Source organism: Oncorhynchus masou, unplaced genomic scaffold, assembly GCF_036934945.1.
Source record: "Oncorhynchus masou masou isolate Uvic2021 unplaced genomic scaffold, UVic_Omas_1.1 unplaced_scaffold_3125, whole genome shotgun sequence".
Taxonomy (NCBI): domain Eukaryota; kingdom Metazoa; phylum Chordata; class Actinopteri; order Salmoniformes; family Salmonidae; genus Oncorhynchus; species Oncorhynchus masou.
Window position 1 is genome coordinate 2,313 of NW_027009542.1, and position 26,669 is coordinate 28,981.

A 26,669-nucleotide genomic window follows, 5' to 3' on the forward strand; every position below is an offset into this window, starting at 1 on the left:
CAGTCGCTCTGATCTAACAGAAACACAGTCGCTCTGATCTACCAGAAACACAGTCGCTCTGATCTAACAGAAACACAGTCGCTCTGATCTAACAGAAACACAGTCGCTCTGATCTACCAGAAACACACAGTCACTCTGATCTAACAGAAACACACAGTCGCTCTGATCTACCAGAAACACAGTCGCTCTGATCTAACACACACAGTCGCTCTGATCTAACAGAAACACAGTCGCTCTGATCTACCAGAAACACAGTCGCTCTGATCTAACACACACAGTCGCTCTGATCTAACAGAAACACAGTCGCTCTGATCTAACAGACACACACAGTCGCTCAGATCTAACAGAAACACAGTCGCTCGGATCTAACAGAAACACAGTCTCTCTGATCTAACAGAAACACAGTCGCTCTGATCTAAGAGAAACACAGTCGCTCTGATCTAACAGAAACACAGTCGCTCTGATCTACCAGAAACACAGTCGCTCTGATCTACCAGAAACACAGTCGCTCTGATCTAACAGAAACACAGTCGCTCTGATCTAACAGAAACACAGTCGCTCTGATCTACCAGAAACACAGTCGCTCTGATCTACCAGAAACACACAGTCACTCTGATCTAACAGAAACACACAGTCGCTCTGATCTACCAGAAACACAGTCGCTCTGATCTAACACACAGTCGCTCTGATCTAACAGAAACACAGTCGCTCTGATCTACCAGAAACACAGTCGCTCTGATCTAACACACACAGTCGCTCTGATCTAACAGAAACACAGTCGCTCTGATCTAACAGACACACACAGTCGCTCTGATCTAACAGAAACACAGTCGCTCGGATCTAACAGAAACACAGTCGCTCTGATCTAACAGAAACACAGTCGCTCTGATCTAACAGAAACACAGTCGCTCTGATCTACCAGAACACAGTCGCTCTGATCTAACAGAAACACAGTCGCTCTGATCTAACAGAAACACAGTCGCTCTGATCTAACAGAAACACAGTCGCTCTGATCTAACAGAAACACAGTTGCTCTGATCTACCAGAAACACAGTCGCTCTGATCTACCAGAAACACAGTCGCTCTGATCTAACAGAAACACAGTCGCTCTGATCTAACAGAAACACAGTCGCTCTGATCTACCAGAAACACAGTCGCTCTGATCTACCAGAAACACACAGTCACTCTGATCTAACAGAAACACACAGTCGCTCTGATCTACCAGAAACACAGTCGCTCTGATCTACCAGAAACACAGTCGCTCTGATCTACCAGAAACACAGTCGCTCTGATCTAACACACACAGTCGCTCTGATCTAACAGAAACACAGTCGCTCTGATCTAACAGACACACACAGTCGCTCTGATCTAACAGAAACACAGTCGCTCTGATCTAACAGAAACACAGTCGCTCTGATCTAATACTGATCTGACCTGTACCTGTGTTGTCAACACACCGGGTCTGGGCTGGTTCTGATCTGACAGATACCTGTACCTGTGTTGTCAGTGTGCCGGGTCTGGGCTGGTTCTGATCTGACAGATACCTGTACCTGTGTTGTCAGTGTACCGGGTCTGGGCTGGTTCTGATCTAACAGATACCTGTACCTGTGTTGTCAGTGTACCGGGTCTGGGCTGGTTCTGATCTGACAGATACCTGTACCTGTGTTGTCAGTGTACCGGGTCTGGGCTGGTTCTGATCTAACAGATACCTGTACCTGTGTTGTCAGTGTACCGGGTCTGGGCTGGTTCTGATCTGACAGATACCTGTACCTGTGTTGTCAGTGTACCGGGTCTGGGCTGGTTCTGATCTAACAGATACCTGTACCTGTGTTGTCAGCGTGCCGGGTCTGGGCTGGTTCTGATCTAACAGATAGCTGTACCTGTGTTGTCAGCGTGCCGGGTCTGGGCTGGTTCTGATCTAACAGATACCTGTACCTGTGTTGTCAGCGTGCGGGTCTGGGCTGGTTCTGATCTAACAGATACCTGTACCTGTGTTGTCAGCGTGCGGGTCTGGGCTGGTTCTGATCTAACAGATACCTGTACCTGTGTTGTCAGCGTGCCGGGTCTGGGCTGGTTCTGATCTAACAGATACCTGTACCTGTGTTGTCAGCGTGCCGGGTCTGGGCTGGTTCTGATCTAACAGATAGCTGTACCTGTGTTGTCAGCGTGCCGGGTCTGGGCTGGTTCTGATCTAACAGATACCTGTACCTGTGTTGTCAGTGTACCGGGTCTGGGCTGGTTCTGATCTAACAGATACCTGTACCTGTGTTGTCAGTGTACCGGGTCTGGGCTGGTTCTGATCTAACAGATACCTGTACCTGTGTTGTCAGTGTACCGGGTCTGGGCTGGTTCTGATCTAACAGATAGCTGTACCTGTGTTGTCAGCGTGCCGGGTCTGGGCTGGTTCTGATCTGACAGATACCTGTACCTGTGTTCTGGGCTGGTTCTGGAGACTTCTTGGGCTGCACTTCCTCCATCTCATGATCACTTCCAGTCTCATCCAGGGTCACCATAGTCTGACAGGACAGAGATGAAAATATGTCATGTGCCTGTCTCATACAATGTAGAAGAGGTCATACGTCTTGTAGTGATTCCTATGTTGATGATGCAAATCATTTTTGCTGGTCTGTGGTGTGTAATGAGGAGCAACCAGACGCTGCTGGTCTGTGGTGTGTAATGAGGAGCAACCAGACGCTGCTGGTCTGTGGTGTGTAATGAGGAGCAACCAGACGCTGCTGGTCTGTGGTGTGTAATGAGGAGCAACCAGACTCTGCTGGTCTGTGGTGTGTAATGAGGAGCAACCAGACGCTGCTGGTCTGTGGTGAGTAATGAGGAGCAACCAGACGCTGCTGGTCTGTGGTGTGTAATGAGGAGCAACCAGACGCTGCTGGTCTGTGGTGTGTAATGAGGAGCAACCAGACGCTGCTGGTCTGTGGTGTGTAATGAGGAGCAACCAGACGCTGCTGGTCTGTGGTGTGTAATGAGGAGCAACCAGACGCAGCTGGTCTGTGGTGTGTAATGAGGAGCAACCAGACGCTGCTGGTCTGTGGTGTGTAATGAGGAGCAACCAGATGCTGCTGGTCTGTGGTGTGTAATGAGGAGCAACCAGACGCTGCTGGTCTGTGGTGTGTAATGAGGAGCAACCAGACGCTGCTGGTCTGTGGTGTGTAATGAGGAGCAACCAGACGCTACTGGTCTGTGGTGTGTAATGAGGAGCAACCAGACGCTGCTGGTCTGTGGTGTGTAATGAGGAGCAACCAGACGCTGCTGGTCTGTGGTGTGTAATGACCAGACGCTGCCCTGGACACATTAATGAAACTACTTACCCCAGTTACTAATAAGCACCCATTAAGAAAATGGCTGTAAAAACATTTATCCTTGTGAACTGATGAGGAATTTAAAAAGGGTTTGGTTGAGAGGGATGAGGCAAAGAGATGGCAAATAAGTCTGGCTGCACAACCGATTGGCAAACGAACTGCAAGTTGACAAATCACGAGACTAAACTGAATAAAAACAAGAAGAAACTACACTATGAAACGAAGATAAATGACAAAGAATGATAGTAAAAAACACTTTAGGAAAATAAGCAAATTCTGCTCCTTCTTTCAATGAATCAAATGGCTCATTCATTTCAAAACCGACTTGCCAACTACTTCAATGATTTTTCAGTTGCAAGATTAGCACATTTCGGGAAGACATGCCACAGAAAACAAACGCTGACACTACACATCCAAGTATATCTGACCAAATTATGAAAGACAAGAATGATCATTTTTTAATTCTGTACAGTGAGTGTGGAAGAGGTGAAAAAATGATTGTTGTCTATCAACCACTGTGATTATTATTGTTTGACCCTGCAGGTCATCTATGAACGTTCGAACATCTTGGTCATGTTCTGTTATAATCTCCACCCGACAAAGCCAGAAGAGGACGGGCCACCCCTCAGAGCCTGGTTCCTCTCTAGGTTTCTTCCTAGGTTCCAGCCTTTCTAGGGAGTTTCTCCAAGCCACTGTGCTTCTACACCTGCATTGCTTGCTGATAGCAGTTTGAGGCTGGGTTTCTGTACAGTAAAGCCAGAGTGTCTATGTATGCGTGTGACTCACGTCAGCTACCACAGTGACTGAAAAGACTGCAACACTTAACAAAGAGCTCTGCAGTTAGTTTCAGAGTGGGTGGCAAGGAATAAGTTAGTAGAATGGGTTGAAAGGAATAAGTTAGCCTAAAATATTTCTACAACTAAAAGCATTATATTTGGAACAAATCATCCACTAAACCCTAAACCTCAACTAAATCTTGTAATGAATCATGTGGAAATTGAGCAAGTTGAGGTGACTAAACTGCTTGTAGTAACACTAGAATGTAAACTGTCATGGTCAAAACATATTGATAAGATGGGAGAAGTCTGTCCATGATAAAGTGCTGCTCTGCCTTCTTAACTTCACTATCAACAAGGCAGGTCCTACAGGCCCTAGTTTCTACCTTCTTAACAACACTATCAACAAGGCAGGTCCTACAGGCGCTAGTTTCTACCTTCTTAACAACACAATCAACAAGGCAGGTCCTACAGGCCCTAGTTTCTACCTTCTTAACAACACAATCAATAAGGCAGGTCCTACAGGCCCTAGTTTCTACCTTCTTAACAACACAATCAACAAGGCAGGTCCTACAGGCCCTAGTTTCTACCTTCTTAACAACACAATCAACAAGGCAGGTCCTACAGGCCCTAGTTTCTACCTTCTTAACAACACTATCAACAAGGCAGGTCCTACAGGCCCTAGTTTCTACCTTCTTAACAACACAATCAACAAGGCAGGTCCTACAGGCCCTAGTTTCTACCTTCTTAACAACACAATCAACAAGGCAGGTCCTACAGGCCCTAGTTTCTACCTTCTTAACAACACTATCAACAAGGCAGGTCCTACAGGCCCTAGTTTCTACCTTCTTAACAACACTATCAACAAGGCAGGTCCTACAGGCCCTAGTTTCTACCTTCTTAACAACACAATCAACAAGGCAGGTCCTACAGGCCCTAGTTTCTACCTTCTTAACAACACTATCAACAAGGCAGGTCCTACAGGCCATAGTTTCTACCTTCTTAACAACACTATCAACAAGGCAGGTCCTACAGGCCCTAGTTTCTACCTTCTTAACAACACTATCAACAAGGCAGGTCCTACAGGCCCTAGTTTCTACCTTCTTAACAACACAATCAACAAGGCAGGTCCTACAGGCCCTAGTTTCTACCTTCTTAACAACACAATCAACAAGGCAGTTCCTACAGGCCCTGATTTCTACCTTCTTAACAACACTATCAACAAGGCAGGTCCTACAGGCCCTAGTTTCTACCTTCTTAACAACACTATCAACAAGGCAGGTCCTACAGGCCCTAGCTTCTAGCTTCTTAACAACACTATCAACAAGGCAGGTCCTACAGGCCCTAGTTTCTACCTTCTTAACAACACTATCAACAAGGCAGGTCCTACAGGCCCTAGTTTCTACCTTCTTAACAACACTATCAACAAGGCAGGTCCTACAGGCCCTAGTTTCTACCTTCTTAACAACACTATCAACAAGGCAGGTCCTACAGGCCTAGTTTCTACCTTCTTAACAACACAATCAACAAGGCAGGTCCTACAGGCCATAGTTTCTACCTTCTTAACAACACTATCAACAAGGCAGGTCCTACAGGCCCTAGTTTCTACCTTCTTAACAACACTATCAACAAGGCAGGTCCTACAGGCCCTAGTTTCTACCTTCTTAACAACACAATCAACAAGGCAGGTCCTACAGGCCCTAGTTTCTACCTTCTTAACAACACAATCAACAAGGCAGTTCCTACAGGCCCTGATTTCTACCTTCTTAACAACACTATCAACAAGGCAGGTCCTACAGGCCCTAGTTTCTACCTTCTTAACAACACTATCAACAAGGCAGGTCCTACAGGCCCTAGCTTCTAGCTTCTTAACAACACTATCAACAAGGCAGGTCCTACAGGCCCTAGTTTCTACCTTCTTAACAACACTATCAACAAGGCAGGTCCTACAGGCCCTAGTTTCTACCTTCTTAACAACACTATCAACAAGGCAGGTCCTACAGGCCCTAGTTTCTACCTTCTTAACAACACTATCAACAAGGCAGGTCCTACAGGCCCTAGTTTCTACCTTCTTAACAACACAATCAATAAGGCAGGTCCTACAGGCCCTAGTTTCTACCTTCTTAACAACACTATCAACAAGGCAGGTCCTACAGGCCCTAGTTTCTACCTTCTTAACAACACTATCAACAAGGCAGGTCCTACAGGCCCTAGTTTCTACCTTCTTAACAACACAATCAACAAGGCAGTTCCTACAGGCCCTGATTTCTACCTTCTTAACAACACTATCAACAAGGCAGGTCCTACAGGCCCTAGTTTCTACCTTCTTAACAACACTATCAACAAGGCAGGTCCTACAGGCCCTAGCTTCTAGCTTCTTAACAACACTATCAACAAGGCAGGTCCTACAGGCCCTAGTTTCTACCTTCTTAACAACACTATCAACAAGGCAGGTCCTACAGGCTCTAGTTTTGTCACACCTTGACTACTGTTCAGTCGTGTGGTCAGGTGCCACAAAGAGGGACTTAAGAAAATTGCAATTGGCTCAGAACATGGCAGCACGGCTGGGCCTTGGATGTACACAGAGCGCAAAGATGAATAATATGCACGTCCAACTCTCCTGGCTCAAAGTAGAGGAGAGATAGATTTCATCCCTAGTTGTATTTGTGAGAGGTATTGACATGTTGAAAACACTGAGCTGTCTGTTTAAACAACTAGCACTTAGACACCCATGACTACCCCACAAGACATGCCACCAAAGGTCTCTTCACAGTCCCCAAGTCCAGAACAGACAATGGGAGGCGCACAGTACCACATAGAGCCACGACAACATGGAACTCTATTCCACAGTACTACATAGAGCCACGACTACATGGAACTCTATTCCACAGTCCTACATAGAGCCATGACTACATGGAACTCTATTCCACAGTACTACATAGAACCATGACTACATGGAACTCTATTCCACAGTACTGCATAGAGCCACGACTACATGGAACTCTATTCCACAGTACTACATAGAACCATGACTACATGGAACTCTATTCCACAGTACTGCATAGAGCCACGACTACATGGAACTCTATTCCACAGTCCTACATAGAGCCACGACTACATGGAACTCTATTCCACGGTACTACATAGAGCCACGACTACATGGAACTCTATTCCACGGTACTACATAGAGTCACGACTACATGGAACTCTATTCCACAGTACTACATAGACACGACTACATGGAACTCTATTCCACAGTACTACATAGAGCCACGACTACATGGAACTCTATTCCACAGTACTACATAGAGTCACGACTACATGGAACTCTATTCCACAGTCCTACATAGAGCCATGACTACATGGAACTCTATTCCACAGTACTACATAGAGCCATGACTACATGGAACTCTATTCCACAGTACGACATAGAGCCATGACTACATGGAACTCTATTCCACAGTACTACATAGAGCCATGACTACATGGAACTCTATTCCACAGTACTACATAGAGCCATGACTACATGGAACTCTATTCCACAGTAATACATAGAGCCATGACTACATGGAACTCTATTCCACAGTACCACATAGAGCCATGACTACATGGAACTCTATTCCACAGTACTACATAGAGCCATGACTACATGGAACTCTATTCCACAGTACTACATAGAGCCATGACTACATGGAACTCTATTCCACAGTACTACATAGAGCCATGACTACATGGAACTCTTTTCCACAGTACTACATAGAGCCATGACTACATGGAACTCTATTCCACAGTACTACATAGAGCCATGACTACATGGAACTCTATTCCACAGTACTACATAGAGCCATGACTACATGGAACTCTATTCCACAGTACTACATATAGCCACGACCACATGGAACTCTATTCCACAGTACTACATAGAGCCACGACTACATGGAACTCTATTCCACAGTACTACATAGAGCCACGACTACATGGAACTCTATTCCACAGTACTACATAGAGCCACGACTACATGGAACTCTATTCCACAGTACTACATAGAGCCACGACTACATGGAACTCTATTCCACAGTACTACATAGAGCCACGACTACATGGAACTCTATTCCACAGTACTACATAGAGCCACGACCACATGGAACTCTATTCCACAGTACTACATAGAGCCACGACCACATGGAACTCTATTCCACAGTACTACATAGAGCCACGACCACATGGAACTCTATTCCACAGTACTACATAGAGCCACGACCACATGGAACTCTATTCCACAGTTCTACATAGACCCACGACTACATGGAACTCTATTCCACAGTTCTACATAGAGCCACGACTACATGGAACTCTATTCCACAGTACTACATAGAGCCACGACTACATGGAACTCTATTCCACAGTACTACATAGAGCCACGACTACATGGAACTCTATTCCACAGTACTACATAGAGCCACGACTACATGGAACTCTATTCCACAGTACTACATAGAGCCACGACTACATGGAACTCTATTCCACAGTACTACATAGAGCCACGACTACATGGAACTCTATTCCACAGTACTACATAGAGCCACGACAACATGGAACTCTATTCCACAGTACTACATAGAGCCATGACTACATGGAACTCTGTTCCACAGTACTACATAGAGCCATGACTACATGGAACTCTATTCCACAGTAATACATAGAGCCATGACTACATGGAACTCTGTTCCACAGTCCTACATAGAGCCATGACCACATGGAACTCTATTCCACAGTACTACATAGAGCCATGACTACATGGAACTCTATTCCACAGTACTACATAGAGCCATGACTACATGGAACTCTATTCCACAGTACTATATAGAGCCATGACTACATGGAACTCTATTCCACAGTACTACATAGAGCCATGACTACATGGAACTCTATTCCACAGTACTACATAGAGCCATGACTACATGGAACTCTATTCCACAGTACTACATAGAGCCATGACTACATGGAACTCTATTCCACAGTAATACATAGAGCCATGACTACATGGAACTCTATTCCACAGTACCACATAGAGCCATGACTACATGGAACTCTATTCCACAGTACTACATAGAGCCATGACTACATGGAACTCTATTCCACAGTACTACATAGAGCCATGACTACATGGAACTCTATTCCACAGTACTACATAGAGCCATGACTACATGGAACTCTTTTCCACAGTACTACATAGAGCCATGACTACATGGAACTCTATTCCACAGTACTACATAGAGCCATGACTACATGGAACTCTATTCCACAGTACTACATAGAGCCATGACTACATGGAACTCTATTCCACAGTACTACATATAGCCATGACTACATGGAACTCTATTCCACAGTACTAAATAGAGCCAGGACTACATGGAACTCTATTCCACAGTACTACATAGAGCCACGACTACATGGAACTCTATTCCACAGTACTACATAGAGCCACGACTACATGGAACTCTATTCCACAGTACTACATAGAGCCACGACTACATGGAACTCTATTCCACAGTACTACATAGAGCCACGACCACATGGAACTCTATTCCACAGTACTACATAGAGCCACGACCACATGGAACTCTATTCCACAGTACTACATAGAGCCACGACCACATGGAACTCTATTCCACAGTACTACATAGAGCCACGACCACATGGAACTCTATTCCACAGTTCTACATAGAGCCACGACCACATGGAACTCTATTCCACAGTTCTACATAGAGCCACGACTACATGGAACTCTATTCCACAGTACTACATAGAGCCACGACTACATGGAACTCTATTCCACAGTACTACATAGAGCCACGACTACATGGAACTCTATTCCACAGTACTACATAGAGCCACGACTACATGGAACTCTATTCCACAGTACTACATAGAGCCATGACTACATGGAACTCTATTCCACAGTACTACATAGAGCCACGACTACATGGAACTCTATTCCACAGTACTACATAGAGCCACGACTACATGGAACTCTATTCCACAGTACTACATAGAGCCACGACTACATGGAACTCTATTCCACAGTACTATATAGAGCCATGACTACATGGAACTCTATTCCACAGTACTACATAGAGCCATGACTACATGGAACTCTATTCCACAGTACTACATAGAGCCATGACTACATGGAACTCTATTCCACAGTACCACATAGAGCCATGACTACATGGAACTCTATTCCACAGTACCACATAGAGCCATGACTACATGGAACTCTGTTCCACAGTACTACATAGAGCCATGACTACATGGAACTCTATTCCACAGTACCACATAGAGCCATGACTACATGGAACTCTGTTCCACAGTCCTACATAGAGCCATGACCACATGGAACTCTATTCCACAGTACTACATAGAGCCATGACCACATGGAACTCTATTCCACAGTACTACATAGAGCCATGACTACATGGAACTCTATTCCACAGTACTACATAGAGCCATGACTACATGGAACTCTATTCCACAGTACTACATAGAGCCATGACTACATGGAACTCTATTCCACAGTACTACATAGAGCCATGACTACATGGAACTCTATTCCACAGTACTACATAGAGCCATGACTACATGGAACTCTATTCCACAGTACTACATAGAGCCATGACTACATGGAACTCTATTCCACAGTACTACATAGAGCCATGACTACATGGAACTCTATTCCACAGTACTACATAGAGCCATGACTACATGGAACTCTATTCCACAGTACTACATAGAGCCATGACTACATGGAACTCTATTCCACAGTACTACATAGAGCCATGACTACATGGAACTCTTTTCCACAGTACTACATAGAGCCATGACTACATGGAACTCTATTCCACAGTACTACATAGAGCCATGACTACATGGAACTCTATTCCACAGTATTACATAGAGCCATGACTACATGGAACTCTATTCCACAGTACTACATAGAGCCATGACTACATGGAACTCTATTCCACAGTACTACATATAGCCATGACTACATGGAACTCTATTCCACAGTACTACATAGAGCCACGACTACATGGAACTCTATTCCACAGTACTACATAGAGCCACGACTACATGGAACTCTATTCCACAGTACTACATAGAGCCACGACTACATGGAACTCTATTCCACAGTACTACATAGAGCCACGACTACATGGAACTCTATTCCACAGTACTACATAGAGCCACGACCACATGGAACTCTATTCCACAGTACTACATAGAGCCACGACCACATGGAACTCTATTCCACAGTACTACATAGAGCCACGACCACATGGAACTCTATTCCACAGTACTACATAGAGCCACGACTACATGGAACTCTATTCCACAGTACTACATAGAGCCACGACTACATGGAACTCTATTCCACAGTTCTACATAGAGCCACGACTACATGGAACTCTATTCCACAGTTCTACATAGAGCCACGACTACATGGAACTCTATTCCACAGTACTACATAGAGCCACGACTACATGGAACTCTATTCCACAGTACTACATAGAGCCACGACTACATGGAACTCTATTCCACAGTACTACATAGAGCCACGACTACATGGAACTCTATTCCACAGTACTACATAGAGCCACGACTACATGGAACTCTATTCCACAGTACTACATAGAGCCACGACTACATGGAACTCTATTCCACAGTACTACATAGAGCCATGACAACATGGAACTCTATTCCACAGTACTACATAGAGCCATGACTACATGGAACTCTATTCCACAGTACCACATAGAGCCATGACTACATGGAACTCTATTCCACAGTACCACATAGAGCCATGACTACATGGAACTCTATTCCACAGTACTACATAGAGCCATGACTACATGGAACTCTATTCCACAGTACTACATAGAGCCATGACTACATGGAACTCTATTCCACAGTACTACATAGAGCCATGACTACATGGAACTCTATTCCACAGTACTACATAGAGCCATGACTACATGGAACTCTATTCCACAGTACTACATAGAGCCATGACTACATGGAACTCTATTCCACAGTACTACATAGAGCCATGACTACATGGAACTCTATTCCACAGTACTACATAGAGCCATGACTACATGGAACTCTATTCCACAGTACTACATAGAGCCATGACTACATGGAACTCTATTCCACAGTACTACATAGAGCCACGACTACATGGAACTCTATTCCACAGTACTACATAGAGCCACGACTACATGGAACTCTATTCCACAGTACTACATAGAGCCACGACTACATGGAACTCTATTCCACAGTACTACATAGAGCCATGACTACATGGAACTCTGTTCCACAGTCCTACATAGAGCCATGACCACATGGAACTCTATTCCACAGCACTACATAGAGCCATGACTACATGGAACTCTATTCCACAGTAATACATAGAGCCATGACTACATGGAACTCTATTCCACAGTACCACATAGAGCCATGACTACATGGAACTCTGTTCCACAGTACTACATAGAGCCATGACTACATGGAACTCTATTCCACAGTACCACATAGAGCCATGACTACATGGAACTCTGTTCCACAGTCCTACATAGAGCCATGACCACATGGAACTCTATTCCACAGTACTACATAGAGCCATGACTACATGGAACTCTATTCCACAGTACTACATAGAGCCATGACTACATGGAACTCTATTCCACAGTACTACATAGAGCCACGACTACATGGAACTCTATTCCACAGTTCTACATAGAGCCATGACTACATGGAACTCTATTCCACAGTACTACATAGAGTCACGACTACATGGAACTCTATTCCACAGTACTACATAGAGCCATGACTACATGGAACTCTATTCCACAGTACTACATAGAGCCATGACTACATGGAACTCTATTCCACAGTACTACATAGAGCCATGACTACATGGAACTCTATTCCACAGTACTACATAGAGCCACGACTACATGGAACTCTATTCCACAGTTCTACATAGAGCCATGACTACATGGAACTCTATTCCACAGTACTACATAGAGTCACGACTACATGGAACTCTATTCCACAGTACTACATAGAGCCATGACTACATGGAACTCTATTCCACAGTACTACATAGAGCCATGACTACATGGAACTCTATTCCACAGTACTACATAGAGCCATGACTACATGGAACTCTATTCCACAGAACTACATAGAGCCATGACTACATGGAACTCTATTCCACATCAGGTAACTGATGCAAACAGTAGAATCAGATTTGAAAAATAAACATAAAAATACACACCTTAGGGAACAGGGGGGACTGTAAAGCAACACAGACACACACACAATAATCCATGTTATGTGTTGTAGATATGTGGTAGTGGAGTACGGGCCTGAGGTCACACACTGTGTTGTGAGTTCTGTAATGAAGGTATTGTAATGTTTTTAAAATTTTACAATTTGCTGGGCCGAAGGAAGGCAGCAGCTAATTGGGATCCATAATAAATACAAATGCACATGCGTGAGAGAGAGTGAGTTTGTGAGAGAAATCAAGATACAAGCAAAGACAAAAAGCAGTAGATGTTTCCTGACCTCTGTGTTGAAGGAGTCTCCTGATTCGCCCTCCTGCCTGAATGGGTGTGGCTCTGGGCTAGGACCCTCCCCTCCTTCCTCGCCAACGATCTCATCCAGAGTGACCAACTCATGAAGGTCTGCCTCATTTATTCCACTCTCCTGATCCCTCGCACCCTCCTCTCCTCTCTCATCCCCATCTCCTCCGATCTCATCCAGAGTCACCAACCATTCCGTATCCACACTGAACCTCCCCTCTTCCATTCCTGCTCCTTCTCTCTGCTCCTCACCCGCTTTGTACTCCTCTCCTTCTCCCATTCTCTCTCTTGCCGTTTCTCCTTCGCCAGTTTCTGTTTCTTCATTAGCTCTTCCTCTTCGGCAGCGTCGTCAGGGTAACTCTCCTCTTCCTCACTCACCTCGTCCAAGGTGACACGGTTAGTCTTTTTGTGGGTACCTCCCTCACCCCTCTCCGACTCCACGGGGGGGTCTGTATCTTCTCAGGGGTTTGTACTACCTTCTTGCCATCCTTCTTTTGAATATGACACTTAACCTTTTTGTAACTCGCTTTCTGTTGTTTTGAGGTACCCTTAGATTCAGGAGAGTGGTTTTCCAGAGCTTCTGTCATAGTCACCTGATCCTCTACAGAGTCCAGGATGTGGAAAGCAGATTCTTCTTCGTCTTGGTGTTCCTCTAGAGTAGTTTGGAGCTCCTGGGAACCCGTAGATTCAGAGGCTGCAGGCACCACGGTTTTGTTGGGTATCTGTAAGCCCACATTTTCTTTGGGCACTTTGTCAACAAGTGATTGGGGCACTTGGTGACCCGACACCGTCTCAAGCCCTTGTAGTTCTAGGGTTGTATGACGGTCTTGCTCCTTGGCTGTGGAAGACGGATCAGTCAAGCCAAGCTCCAGTGTGCAGCCTTCATTCTGAGCCTTGCTACCCAGAATCGAGTCTCCTTTTTTAGCCTGGGCCTTCCCCTCGCTCCCGTCTACCTCTGGAGGTTGTTCAGCTTTAGTCTCCATATCAATCTCTGACCCAGCACTGTCTGTTTCCTTGTTCGCCGGCAATGCCGTGCCCAACACTGACACCTTGTGGTCGGATGACGATAACATACCCTCCATGTCACTTCCCTTTGTGACCACTACTTCCTCTACCAACTGAGCAGCGGCTGCTTCCCCATTGGCTGAGACAGAAGCTCCACGGGAAGAGGCTCCGCTTCCATCCCGACTGCGGGGTCATCGTCAGTGACAGTTTCTCGGGTTTCTGCGGCTTCCGTCGCGACAACAGCAGCTGCGGCTGACGACCTGGTCTTGCGTCCGGAGGTGGTAGGTGGTTGAGGTTTTGCCACCTGCGTTCTTTTGGCCGTTGCGGCTTGTCGTGGAGTCTTCTGTCCAGGGGGGGTAGAGGTAGAAGAGGATGGGGTGGGAGTGCTTTTGGAGAGGGGTCTCTCTTTCTCCTGGCTTGACTTCATAGTAGAAATTGGGGTATCAGGGGTACCCCTCTTGCGTTTGGATGATCGTTCCGACCTTCCATAGGTGCCATCTTGGGTATTGGGTGATGAAGTTGATGGCTCTGGTGGGTTGGGTGATGAAGTTGATGGCTCTGGTGGGTTGGGTGATGAAGATGATGATTCTGGTGGGTTGGCGTTGTCCGCCTCATCCCCTTCCACCTCGTCCACGGTGACAAACTCATCCATGTTGAACTGGTCCAGGTCGATTGGGTTGGCGTCACTAGGGTTAAAATGACTTAAATGGTTGACGTCGGAAGTGAACTCATCCACCACGTAGCCAAAACCCTGTGGTATGAGAGGAGGATGAATCCATGGAATTAATCAATCAATCCATTTTCAGGAAGTTCAACAGAAGTGCTGTACTTTGAATCAGATGAATGTAAGATTGTAAGCGTTTGGATTCTGTACATTAATATTTGAATGGTGTGTTTTTATAAATCTGATGCTCACCTTGCTCTCTGCTGCCTCCTGATCTCTAGACTCACTCCTAGAAGACTGGCTAGTTCTACTACGGTGGCCCTGTGGGACAAACGGAAACATGAAATCACTCCTAGAAGACTGGCTAGTTCTGTCCTGTCTACCCCCTGTCTCTCTCCTGGCTCCTGTCCTGTCTGTCCCCCCTACCCCCCTGTCTCTCTCCCTGGCTCCTGTCCTGTCTGTCCCCCCCTACCCCCTGTCTCTCTCCCTGGCTCCTGTCCTGTCTGCCCCCCTACCCCCTGTCTCTCTCCCTGGCTCCTGTCCTGTCTGCCCCCCCTACCCCCTGTCTCTCTCCCTGGCTCCTGTCCTGTCTGTCCCCCCCCTACCCCCCTGTCTCTCTCCCTGGCTCCTGTCCTGTCTGCCCCCCCCCCTACCCCCGTCTCTCTCCCTGGCTCCTGTCCTGTCTGCCCCCCCTACCCCCTGTCTCTCTCCCTGGCTCCTGTCCTGTCTGTCCCCCCTACCCCCTGTCTCTCTCCCTGGCTCCTGTCTGTCTCCCCCCTACCCCCTGTCTCTCTCCCTGGCTCCTGTCCTGTCTGTCCCCCCCCTACCCCCTGTCTCTCTCCCTGGCTCCCGACCTGTCTGCCCCCCCCTACCCCCTGTCTCTCTCCCTGGCTCCCGACCTGTCTGCCCCCCCCTACCCCCTGTCTCTCTCCCTGGCTCCCGACCTGTCTGCCCCCCCTACCCCCCTGTCTCTCTCCCTGGCTCCCGACATGTCTGCCCCCCTACCCCCTGTCTCTCTCCCTGGCTCCCGACCTGTCTGCCCCCCTACCCCCTGTCTCTCTCCCTGGCTCCTGTCCTGTCCTGTCTGCCCCCCCCCCCCACCCCCTGTCTCTCTCCCTGGCTCCTGTCCTGTCTGCCCCCCCCTACCCCCTGTCTCTCTCCCTGGCTCCTGTCCTGTCTGCCCCCCCCCCTACCCCCTGTCTCTCTCCCTGGCTCCTGTCCTGTCTGTCCCCCCCCTGCCCCCTGTCTCTCTCCCTGGCTCCCGACCTGTCTGTCCCCCCCCCTACCCCCTGTCTCTCTCCCTGGCTCCCGACCTGTCTGCCCCCCCCTACCCCCTGTCTCTCTCCCTGGCTCCTGTCCTGTCTGCCCCCCCTACCCCCTGTCTCTCTCCCTGGCTCCTGTCCTGTCTGCCCCCCCCTACCCCCTGTCTCTCTGCCTGGCTCCTGTCCTGTCTGCCCCCCCTACCCCCCTGTCTTTCTCCCTGGCTCCTGTCCTGTCTGCCCCCCCCTACCCCCCTGTCTATCTCCCTGGCTCCTGTCCTGTCTGTCCCCCCCCCCTACCCCCTGTCTCTCTCCCTGGCTCCTGTCCTGTCTGTCCCCCCCCCCCCTACCCCCTGTCTCTCTCCCTGGCTCCCGACCTGTCTGCCCCCCCCTACCCCCCCCTACCCGCCTGTCTCTCTCACTGGCTCCCGACCTGTCTGCCCCCCTACCCCCCTGTCTCTCTCCCTGGCTCCTGTCCTGTCTGTCCCCCCTACCCCCCTGTCTCTCTCCCTGGCTCCCGACCTGTCTGCCCCCCCTACCCCCCTACACCCCTGTCTCTCTCACTGGCTCCCGACCTGTCTGCCCCCCCCCCCCCCCCTGTCTCTCTCCCTGGCTCCCGACCTGTCTGCCCCCCCCTACCCCCCTGTCTCTCTCACTGGCTCCCGACCTGTCTGCCCCCCCCCCTACCCCCCTGTCTCTCTCCCTGGCTCCCGACCTGTCTGCCCCCCCTACCCCCCTGTCTCTCTCCCTGGCTCCCGACCTGTCTGCCCCCCCCCCTACCCCCTGTCTCTCTCCCTGGCTCCTGTCCTGTCTGCCCCCCCCCACCCTACCCCCTGTCTCTCTCCCTGGCTCCTGTCCTGTCTGCCCCCCCTACCCCCTGTCTCTCTCCCTGGCTCCTGTCCTGTCTGCCCCCCCTACCCCCCTGTCTCTCTCCCTGGCTCCTGTCCTGTCTGCCCCCCCTACCCCCTGTCTCTCTCCCTGGCTCCTGTCCTGTCTGCCCCCCTACCCCCTGTCTCTCTCCCTGGCTCCTGTCCTGTCTGCCCCCCCTACCCCCTGTCTCTCTCCCTGGCTCCTGTCCTGTCTGCCCCCCCCCCTACCCCCTGTCTCTCTCCTGGCTCCTGTCCTGTCTGCCCCCCCCCCTACCCCCTGTCTCTCTCCCTGGCTCCTGTCCTGTCTGCCCCCCCCTACCCCCTGTCTCTGTCCCTGGCTCCTGACCTGTCTGCCCCCCCTACCCCCTGTCTCTCTCCCTGGCTCCTGTCCTGTCTGCCCCCCCCTACCCCCTGTCTCTGTCCCTGGCTCCTGTCCTGTCTGCCCCCCCTACCCCCGTCTCTGTCCCTGGCTCCCGTCCTGTCTGTCCCCCCTACCCCCCTGTCTCTCCCCCTGGCTCCTGTCCTGTCTGCCCCCCTACCCCCTGTCTCTGTCCCTGTCTCCTGTCCTGTCTGTCCCCCCTACCCCCGTCTCTCTCCCTGGCTCCCGACCTGTCTGTCCCCCCCTACCCCCCTGTCTCTCTCCCTGGCTCCTGTCCTGTCTGCCCCCCCCTACCCCCTGTCTCTGTCCCTGGCTCCCGTCCTGTCTGTCCCCCCCCACCCCCTGTCTCTCTCCCTGGCTCCTGTCCTGTCTGTCCCCCCCCCCTACCCCCTGTCTCTCTCCCTGGCTCCCGTCCTGTCTGCCCCCCCCCCCCCTTGCTCCTGTCCTGTCTGCCCCCCCCTACCCCCTGTCTCTGTCCCTGGCCCCTGTCCTGTCTGCCCCCTGTCTCTCTCCCTGGCTCCCGACCTGTCTGCCCCCCCTACCCCCTTGTCTCTGTCCCTGGCTCCCGTCCTGTCTGCCCCCCTACCCCCCTGTCTCTGTCCCTGGCTCCCGTCCTGTCTGCCCCCCCTACCCCCTGTCTCTCCCCCTGGCTCCTGTCCTGTCTGCCCCCCCCCCCCTACCCCCTGTCTCTGTCCCTGTCTCCTGTCCTGTCTGTCCCCCCTACCCCCGTCTCTCTCCCTGGCTCCCGACCTGTCTGTCCCCCCTACCCCCCTGTCTCTCTCCCTGGCTCCTGTCCTGTCTGTCCCCCCCCACCCCCTGTCTCTCTCCCTGGCTCCTGTCCTGTCTGTCCCCCCCCCCTACCCCCGTCTCTCTCCCTGGCTCCCGTCCTGTCTGCCCCCCCCCCCTTGCTCCTGTCCTGTCTGCCCCCCCCGCTACCCCCTGTCTCTGTCCCTGGCCCCTGTCCTGTCTGCCCCCTGTCTCTCTCCCTGGCTCCCGACCTGTCTGCCCCCCCCTACCCCCCTGTCTCTGTCCCTGGCTCCCGTCCTGTCTGCCCCCCTACCCCCTGTCTCTGTCCCTGGCTCCCGACCTGTCTGCCCCCCCTTACCCCCCTGTCTCTCTTCCTGGCTCCTGTCCTGTCCTGTCTGCCCCCCCCCACCCCCCTGTCTCTGTCCCTGGCTCCCGACCTGTCTGCCCCCCTACCCCCTGTCTCTCTCCCTGGCTCCTGTCCTGTCTGCCCCCCTACCCCCCTGTCCCTCTCCCTGGCTCCTGTCCTGTCTGCCCCCCCCTACCCCCCTGTCTCTCTCCCTGGCTCCTGTCCTGTCTGCCCCCTACCTCCTTTCTTACCTTGCTCCTCTCCTCCTCCTCTTTCCTCCCCTTCTTCTTGGCGGGACTGCCGTCCTGTCTGTTGCTCCTGCAGGAGCCAGAAGAAGAGCGAGAGGAGTCGCCGTGTCTCGACGTCGGAGGACCCTGCTCCTCCTCCTCGGAGGCCGCCCGGCTGCTTCTATGCCTGGAAGAGTCTCTCTTTTCTGGGGAAGAATGGTCCCTGCGCCTGCCTCTTCCTCCATAGACTTGTGTCTTCCCCTGATTCTTCTTTGGTTGTCCAGAGCCTGAAGGTGGTTTCTTTGCACCTTCCGTCTGTGTTGTGGTCTTCTTCGCTGGTTTGGTTGGAGGCTTTTATCGGTCTGTGACTTCTCAGGTTGTAGCTTGTTTTTCTTCAGAGAAAGCGCAGGTCTACTTCTCTCATCTCGTTGAGTCTGTGTCGCTGTCTTCTCTCCAGTCTTCTTCTCTGGTTGAGTTGGGGCCTGGTTTAGTCCTCCAGCCGGGGTCTTGGTCTCCCCCTTCTCTCCAGCTACAGAGCTCTTCTTGTCAGATGGAGGCTTGTCCTTCTCTCCTGGTCCTGTCTTTGTTCCTCGGCTTGTCTCCCCAGGCGGTGTTGGTGCACTGCTGCCTCCAGGGCCTTCAGGATCTCCTGAGTTACCGGACTGAAGTTGAACAGTTTGTCTTCACCTTTTACAGACACTGGGCGAGCTACGGGGACAGAGGCTGATGTTACCGGTGCAGAACCAGCAACGGTGGCAGCGTGAACGGTAGCGGTTGCTATGGTTTCTCCATTCTCGCCATCCGGTTTGGCAGCGGTTTGGCTTTGGTCGTCGTTGGTCGTCATCAGGTCCATGACGACTGGACTGGGTTCCGCGGCGGTCGCGTCGGAGTCTTTCGCTACGGTGTCACTGGACTGGACGGCGCTTCCGCCATCTCGCGGGTGTTGGGTAACCACTGGCTGTGTGGCAGAGGTGGTGGTAGGAACAGATTTACCTGGTGTTGCCACTCCTTTAGCGACAGGCTTCTTGCCTTGGACCGTCTTCTTCTTGGCTCTGCTGATGAAATGAAAGACATTAGACATAAATGACAGACATTAGACATAAATGATAGACATTAGACATAAATGACAGACATTAGACATAAATGACAGACATTAGACATAAATGACAGACATTAGACATAAATGAAAGACATTAGACATAAATGACAGACATTAGACATAAATGACAGACATTAGACATAAATGACAGACATTAGACATAAATGACAGACATTAGACATAAATGAAAGACATTAGACATAAATGACAGACATTAGACATAAATGACAGACATTGGACATAAATGAAAGACATTGGACATAAATGACAGACATTGGACATAAATGAAAGACATTAGACATAAATGACAGACATTGGACATAAATGAAAGACATTAGACATAGACGAAAGACATTAGACATAAATGACAGACATTGGACATAAATGACAGACATTGGACATAAATGACAGACATTAGACATAAATGAAAGACATTAGACATAAATGATAGACATTAGACATAAATGACAGACATTAGACATAAATGAAAGACATTAGACATAAATGAAAGACATTAGACATAAATGAAAGACATTAGACATAAATGATAGACATTAGACATAAATGACAGACATTAGACATAAATGACAGACATTAGACATAAATGAAAGACATTAGACATAAATGATAGACATTAGACATAAATGACAGACATTAGACATAAATGACAGACATTAGACATAAATGACAGACATTAGACATAAATGACAGACATTAGACATAAATGACAGACATTAGACATAAATGACAGACATTAGACATAAATGACAGACATTAGACATAAATGACAGACATTAGACATAAATGAAAGACATTAGACATAAATGATAGACATTAGACATAAATGACAGACATTAGACATAAATGACAGACATTAGACATAAATGACAGACATTAGACATAAATGACAGACATTAGACATAAATGACAGACATTAGACATAAATGACAGACATTAGACATAAATGAAAGACATTAGACATAAATGACAGACAGACATAAATGACAGACAGACATAAATGACAGACAGACATAAACGACAGACATTAGACATACATGACCATAAGTGACGTTGTCATGCAAATCCAAGTGCAACATAATGGCCGAGAGTTGTTCCCTGAACAGGAAAAACTCTGAGCCCTAGTTGGACTTCACGGGGTCCAAAGAGGACCTGGGGCTTGGAGATGCATAATTTATTCCATTTCTTATGAAAAAGGCCCGTTTCGAACGGACCCGAGCACAACTAGACTCCCTCCATAAAGACCTGATCGGAACCAGACCCAGTCTGATCCAATACGAGTGAAGGAAACACCTCAAAAGTCATAACGCTCTAGCGGGGGTCGTGATGTGTGTGAGAGGAGACGCTCTAGAAGGGGTCGTGCTGTGTGAGAGAGAGGAGGTAGAGAGAGGAGACGCTTTAGCAGGGGTCGTGGTGTGAGAGAGGAGACGCTCTAGCGGGGTCGTGCTGTGAGAGAGGAGACGCTCTAGCGGGGGTCGTGGTGTGAGAGAGGAGACGCTCTAGCGGGGGTCGTGGTGTGAGAGAGGAGACGCTCTAGCGGGGGTCGTGCTGTGAGAGAGGAGACGCTCTAGCGGGGTCGTGGTGTGAGAGAGGAGACGCTCGAGCGGGGGTTGTGGTGTGAGAGAGGAGACGCTCTAGCGGGGGTTGTGGTGTGTGAGAGGAGACGCTCTAGCGGGGGTCGTGATGTGTGAGAGAGGAGACGCTCTAGCGGGGGTCGTGCTGTGTGAGAGAGGAGACACTCTAGCAGGGGTCGTGATGTGTGAGAGAGGAGACGCTCTAGCGGGGGTCGTGCTGTGTGAGAGAGGAGACACTCTAGCAGGGGTCGTGATGTGTGAGAGAGGAGACGCTCTAGCGGGGTCGTGTGTGTGAGAGAGGAGACACTCTAGCAGGGGTCGTGGTGTGTGAGAGAGGGGACGCTCTAGCGGGGGTCGTGATGTGTGAGAGAGGAGACGCTCTAGCAGGGGTCGTGCTGTGTGAGAGAGAGGAGGTAGAGGGAGGAGACTCTAGCAGGGGTCGTGATGTGTGTGAGAGGAGACACTCTAGCGGGGGTCGTACTGTGTGAGAGAGGAGACGCTCTAGCGGGGGTCGTGATGTGTGAGAGAGGAGGTAGAGAGAGGAGACGCTCTAGCGGGGGTCGTGATGTGTGTGAGAGAGGAGACACTCTAGCAGGGGTCGTGCTGTGTATGAGAGAGGAGGTAGAGGGAGGAGACGCTCTAGCGGGGGTCGTGATGTGTGTGAGAGGAGACACTCTAGCGGGGTCGTGATGTGTGAGAGAGGAGACGCTCTAGCGGGGGTCGTGATGTGTGAGAGAGGAGACGCTCTAGCGGGGGTCGTGGTGTGAGAGAGGAGACGCTCTAGCGGGGGTCGTGCTGTGTGAGAGAGGAGACGCTCTAACAGGGGTCGTGCCGTGTGAGAGAGGAGACGCTCTAGCGGGGGTCGTGATGTGTGAGAGGAGACGCTCTAGCGGGGGTCGTGCTGTGTGAGAGAGGAGACGCTCTAACGGGGTCGTGATGTGTGAGAGAGGAGACGCTCTAGCGGGGTCGTGATGTGAGAGAGGAGACGCTCTAGAGGGGGTCGTGCTGTGTGAGAGAGGAGACGCTCTAGCAGGGGTCGTGCTGTGTGAGAGAGGAGACGCTCTAGCGGGGGTCGTGCTGTGTGAGAGAGGAGACACTCTAGCGGGGTCGTGATGTGTGAGAGAGGAGACGCTCTAGCGGGGGTCGTGCTGTGTGAGAGAGGAGATGCTCTAGCGGGGTCGTGATGTGTGAGAGAGGAGACGCTCTAGCGGGGGTCGTGATGTGTGAGAGAGGAGACACTCTAGCAGGGGTTGTGCTGTGTGAGAGGAGACGCTCTAGCGGGGTCGTGATGTGTGAGAGAGGAGACACTCTAGCAGGGGTCATGCTGTGTGAGAGAGGAGACACTCTAGCAGGGGTTGTGATGTGTGTGAGAGAGGAGACGCTCTAGCAGGGGTCGTGCTGTGTGAGAGAGGAGATGCTCTAGCGGGGGTCGTGGTGTGTGTGAGAGGAAGTAGAGGGAGGAGACGCTCTAGCGGGGGTCGTGGTGTGTGAGAGAGGAGGTAGAGGGAGGAGACGCTCTAGCGGGGGTCGTGATGTGTGAGAGAGGAGACGCTAGCGGGGGTCGTGATGTGTGAGAGAGGAGACGCTAGCGGGGGTCGTGATGTGTGAGAGAGGAGACGCTCTAGCGGGGGTCGTGCTGTGTGTGAGAGAGGAGACACTCTAGCAGGGGTCGTGCTGTGTGAGAGAGGAGACGCTCTAGCAGGGGTCTTGCTGTGTGTGAGAGAGGAGACGCTCTAGCGGGGTCGTGGTGTGAGAGAGGAGACGCTCTAGCGGGGTCGTGCTGTGTGAGAGAGGAGACGCTCTAACAGGGGTCGTGCCGTGTGAGAGAGGAGACGCTCTAGCGGGGGTCGTGATGTGTGAGAGAGGAGACGCTCTAGCGGGGGTCGTGCTGTGTGAGAGAGGAGACGCTCTAACGGGGGTCGTGATGTGTGAGAGAGGAGACGCTCTAGCGGGGGTCGTGATGTGTGAGAGAGGAGACGCTCTAGAGGGGGTCGTGCTGTGTGAGAGAGGAGACGCTCTAGCAGGGGTCGTGCTGTGTGAGAGAGGAGACGCTCTAGCGGGGGTCGTGCTGTGTGAGAGAGGAGACACTCTAGCGGGGGTCGTGATGTGTGAGAGAGGAGACGCTCTAGCGGGGGTCGTGCTGTGTGAGAGAGGAGATGCTCTAGCGGGGGTCGTGATGTGTGAGAGAGAGGAGACGCTCTAGCGGGGGTCGTGATGTGTGAGAGAGGAGACACTCTAGCAGGGGTTGTGCTGTGTGAGAGAGGAGACGCTCTAGCGGGGGTCGTGATGTGTGAGAGAGGAGACACTCTAGCAGGGGTCGTGCTGTGTGAGAGAGGAGACACTCTAGCAGGGGTTGTGATGTGTGTGAGAGAGGAGACGCTCTAGCAGGGGTCGTGCTGTGTGAGAGAGGAGATGCTCTAGCGGGGTCGTGGTGTGTGTGAGAGGAGGTAGAGGGAGGAGACGCTCTAGCGGGGGTCGTGGTGTGTGAGAGAGGAGGTAGAGGGAGGAGACGGCTCTAGCGGGGGTCGTGATGTGTGAGAGAGGAGACGCTAGCGGGGGTCGTGATGTGTGAGAGAGGAGACGCTAGCGGGGGTCGTGATGTGTGAGAGAGGAGACGCTCTAGCGGGGGTCGTGCTGTGTGTGAGAGAGGAGACACTCTAGCAGGGGTCGTGCTGTGTGAGAGAGGAGACGCTCTAGCAGGGGTCTTGCTGTGTGTGAGAGAGGAGACGCTCTAGCAGGGGTCGTGATGTGTGTGAGAGAGGAGGTAGAGAGAGGAGACGCTCTAGCAGGGGTTGTGCTGTGTGTGAGAGAGGAGGTAGAGAGAGGAGACGCTCTAGCGGGGGTCGTGCTGTGTGTGAGAGAGGAGGTAGAGAGAGGAGACGCTAGCAGGGGTTGTGATGTGTGTGAGAGAGGAGACGCTCTAGCAGGGGTCGTGATGTGTGAGAGAGGAGGTAGAGAGAGGAGACGCTAGCAGGGGTTGTGATGTGTGTGAGAGAGGAGACGCTCTAGCAGGGGTCGTGATGTGTGAGAGAGGAGGTAGAGAGAGGAAACGCTTTAGCGGGGGTCGTGATGTGTGAGAGAGGAGACACTCTAGCAGGGGTCGTGATGTGTGAGAGAGGAGGTAGAGAGAGGAGACGCTAGCAGGGTTGTGATGTGTGAGAGAGAGGAGGTAGAGAGAGAGGAGACGCTAGCAGGGGTTGTGATGTGTGTGAGAGAGGAGGTAGAGAGAGATAACGCTCTAACAGGGGTCGTGCTGTGTGAGAGTGGAGACGCTCTAGCAGGGGTCGTGATGTGTGTGAGAGGAGGTAGAGGGAGGAGACGCTCTAGCAGGGGTCGTGCTGTGTGAGAGAGGAGATGCTCTAGCAGGGGTCGTGATGTGTGTGAGAGAGGAGGTAGAGGGAGGAGAAGCTCTAGCAGGGGTCGTGATGTGTGAGAGAGGAGATGCTCTAGCGGGGGTCGTGCTGTTTGTGAGAGAGGAGGTAGAGGGAGGAGACGCTCTAGCAGGGGTCGTGCTGTGTGTGAGAGAGGAGACGCTCTAGCAGGGGTCGTGCTGTGTGTGTAGGCTACTGAGTGTGAGTGAGTGACAGGGAACAGGGAACAGGGAGGAGAGACGAGAGACAGCAACCAACCAAGCAGACTCTAAATATCTGTTATTGTTGTGTCTCAATCCACCACATTCACCATTGTCGGCCTTCCACACCTGCTGTGAAAGGTGTGTGAGCTACGGTGTTTGCCAGACTATGACACATCCCGAAAATCGGTATTCTCACCAAAACATCTGTAGCTTCCGAACGGTTTGGCCTTTCAAAAAAACCACCATGGAAAGATGTGAGACTCACAATGCTCTCCGTTTTGCTCTACGAACCCCCACAAGAGTGAGGGGAATTGTCTTCAGTCCGTACCGCCAACCTCTGTCTGTCGCCTACACACTAATACGACACCTCTATTTTAATGGTCCAGTATGAAGGAAGTTAGACTGGAAGTCATTGTGTTACCGCTAGTTAGTAACTTCCTTTAAACTGCACGCAGACTCGTAAAACGGTATCTATGAGTTCATCAGACTCTGGGGAAGTAGACAAAGAGCCACATTGTCAACATCCTAAAAGTATCCTTTTAAGTCAAGATTCCTGGATGTAAGATTGCAGTCCGTGTATGTCTTGATCGTTTGTTTTCCCAAGTTAAAATATAATCACGAACGTGTAAACTGCCAAATATATATAAAAATAGGGGGAAGAAAGGAGAAAAAAAGCTGCAAGAAAATCACATTTAAATGAAACCATTTGGAAATGTGGATCCTGATGTCACACCTTGGCCCTTTAATTCACAGAAAGAATCCAAATGTTTCAAAAAAAATGTGCAGTTGCAAAGCATGCTAGGTATTATTCTAATGAGCTCCGTCCAGCAAAAATGAATTGAAGTAACCTGAGCTTTTCAGGCAACGCTACTGTTATGTCAATTCAATTGATTTGCCTTCATGTTTTGAACTTTTATTTCATTTTAAAAACGTTGTCACACTTTAGAAAGAGCCTTATGTATAAAATAGCTTTCATGCACACAGTAATGTATTGACAGACAGACAGGTAATGAAGGGTTGAGGTAGCCACTTACCTGGTGACAGGTGTCTTCTTGGCTGGGAGCTGCGGCTGAGCCGGATGTTTAACCTTGACCAGCATGTTGAACTTCAGAGGCTTGTTCTGAACTGCACAGGGGAACTTCTGGAAATGGAGACATACCGCCAT

The 26,669-nt window shown here is 50.3% G+C and overlaps 1 protein-coding gene across 1 annotated transcript; it reads right to left on the bottom strand.

The window, feature by feature from the left end:
• Positions 1–2,081: 2,081 nt before the first annotated feature.
• LOC135534201 (uncharacterized) lies at positions 2,082–26,669 on the bottom strand. Its single transcript, XM_064961292.1, has 6 exons — positions 26,539–26,669; positions 19,862–20,294; positions 19,264–19,590; positions 15,665–15,733; positions 13,727–15,499; positions 2,082–2,516 (listed from the first exon to the last, which is right to left on the bottom strand). The coding sequence occupies exons 1-5, from the start codon at positions 26,667–26,669 to the stop codon at positions 14,855–14,857; spliced, it is 1,605 nt and encodes a 534-aa protein (XP_064817364.1). The 3' UTR covers positions 2,082–2,516; positions 13,727–14,854.

Bases quoted from the DNA above. Each gene is read 5' to 3' on its own strand.
- LOC135534201 (XM_064961292.1), bottom strand. From the start codon at position 26,669: ATGGCGGTATGTCTCCATTTCCAGAAGTTCCCCTGTGCAGTTCAGAAC. The intron at 19,591-19,861 runs GTGCACCAACAC...GACCGATAAAAG, and splicing joins TGAAGGCCCTGGAGGCAGCA to CCTCCAACCAAACCAGCGAA. The intron at 15,734-19,263 runs GTAAGAAAGGAG...TTTGTCCCACAG, and splicing joins AGGAGGAGGAGAGGAGCAAG to GGCCACCGTAGTAGAACTAG.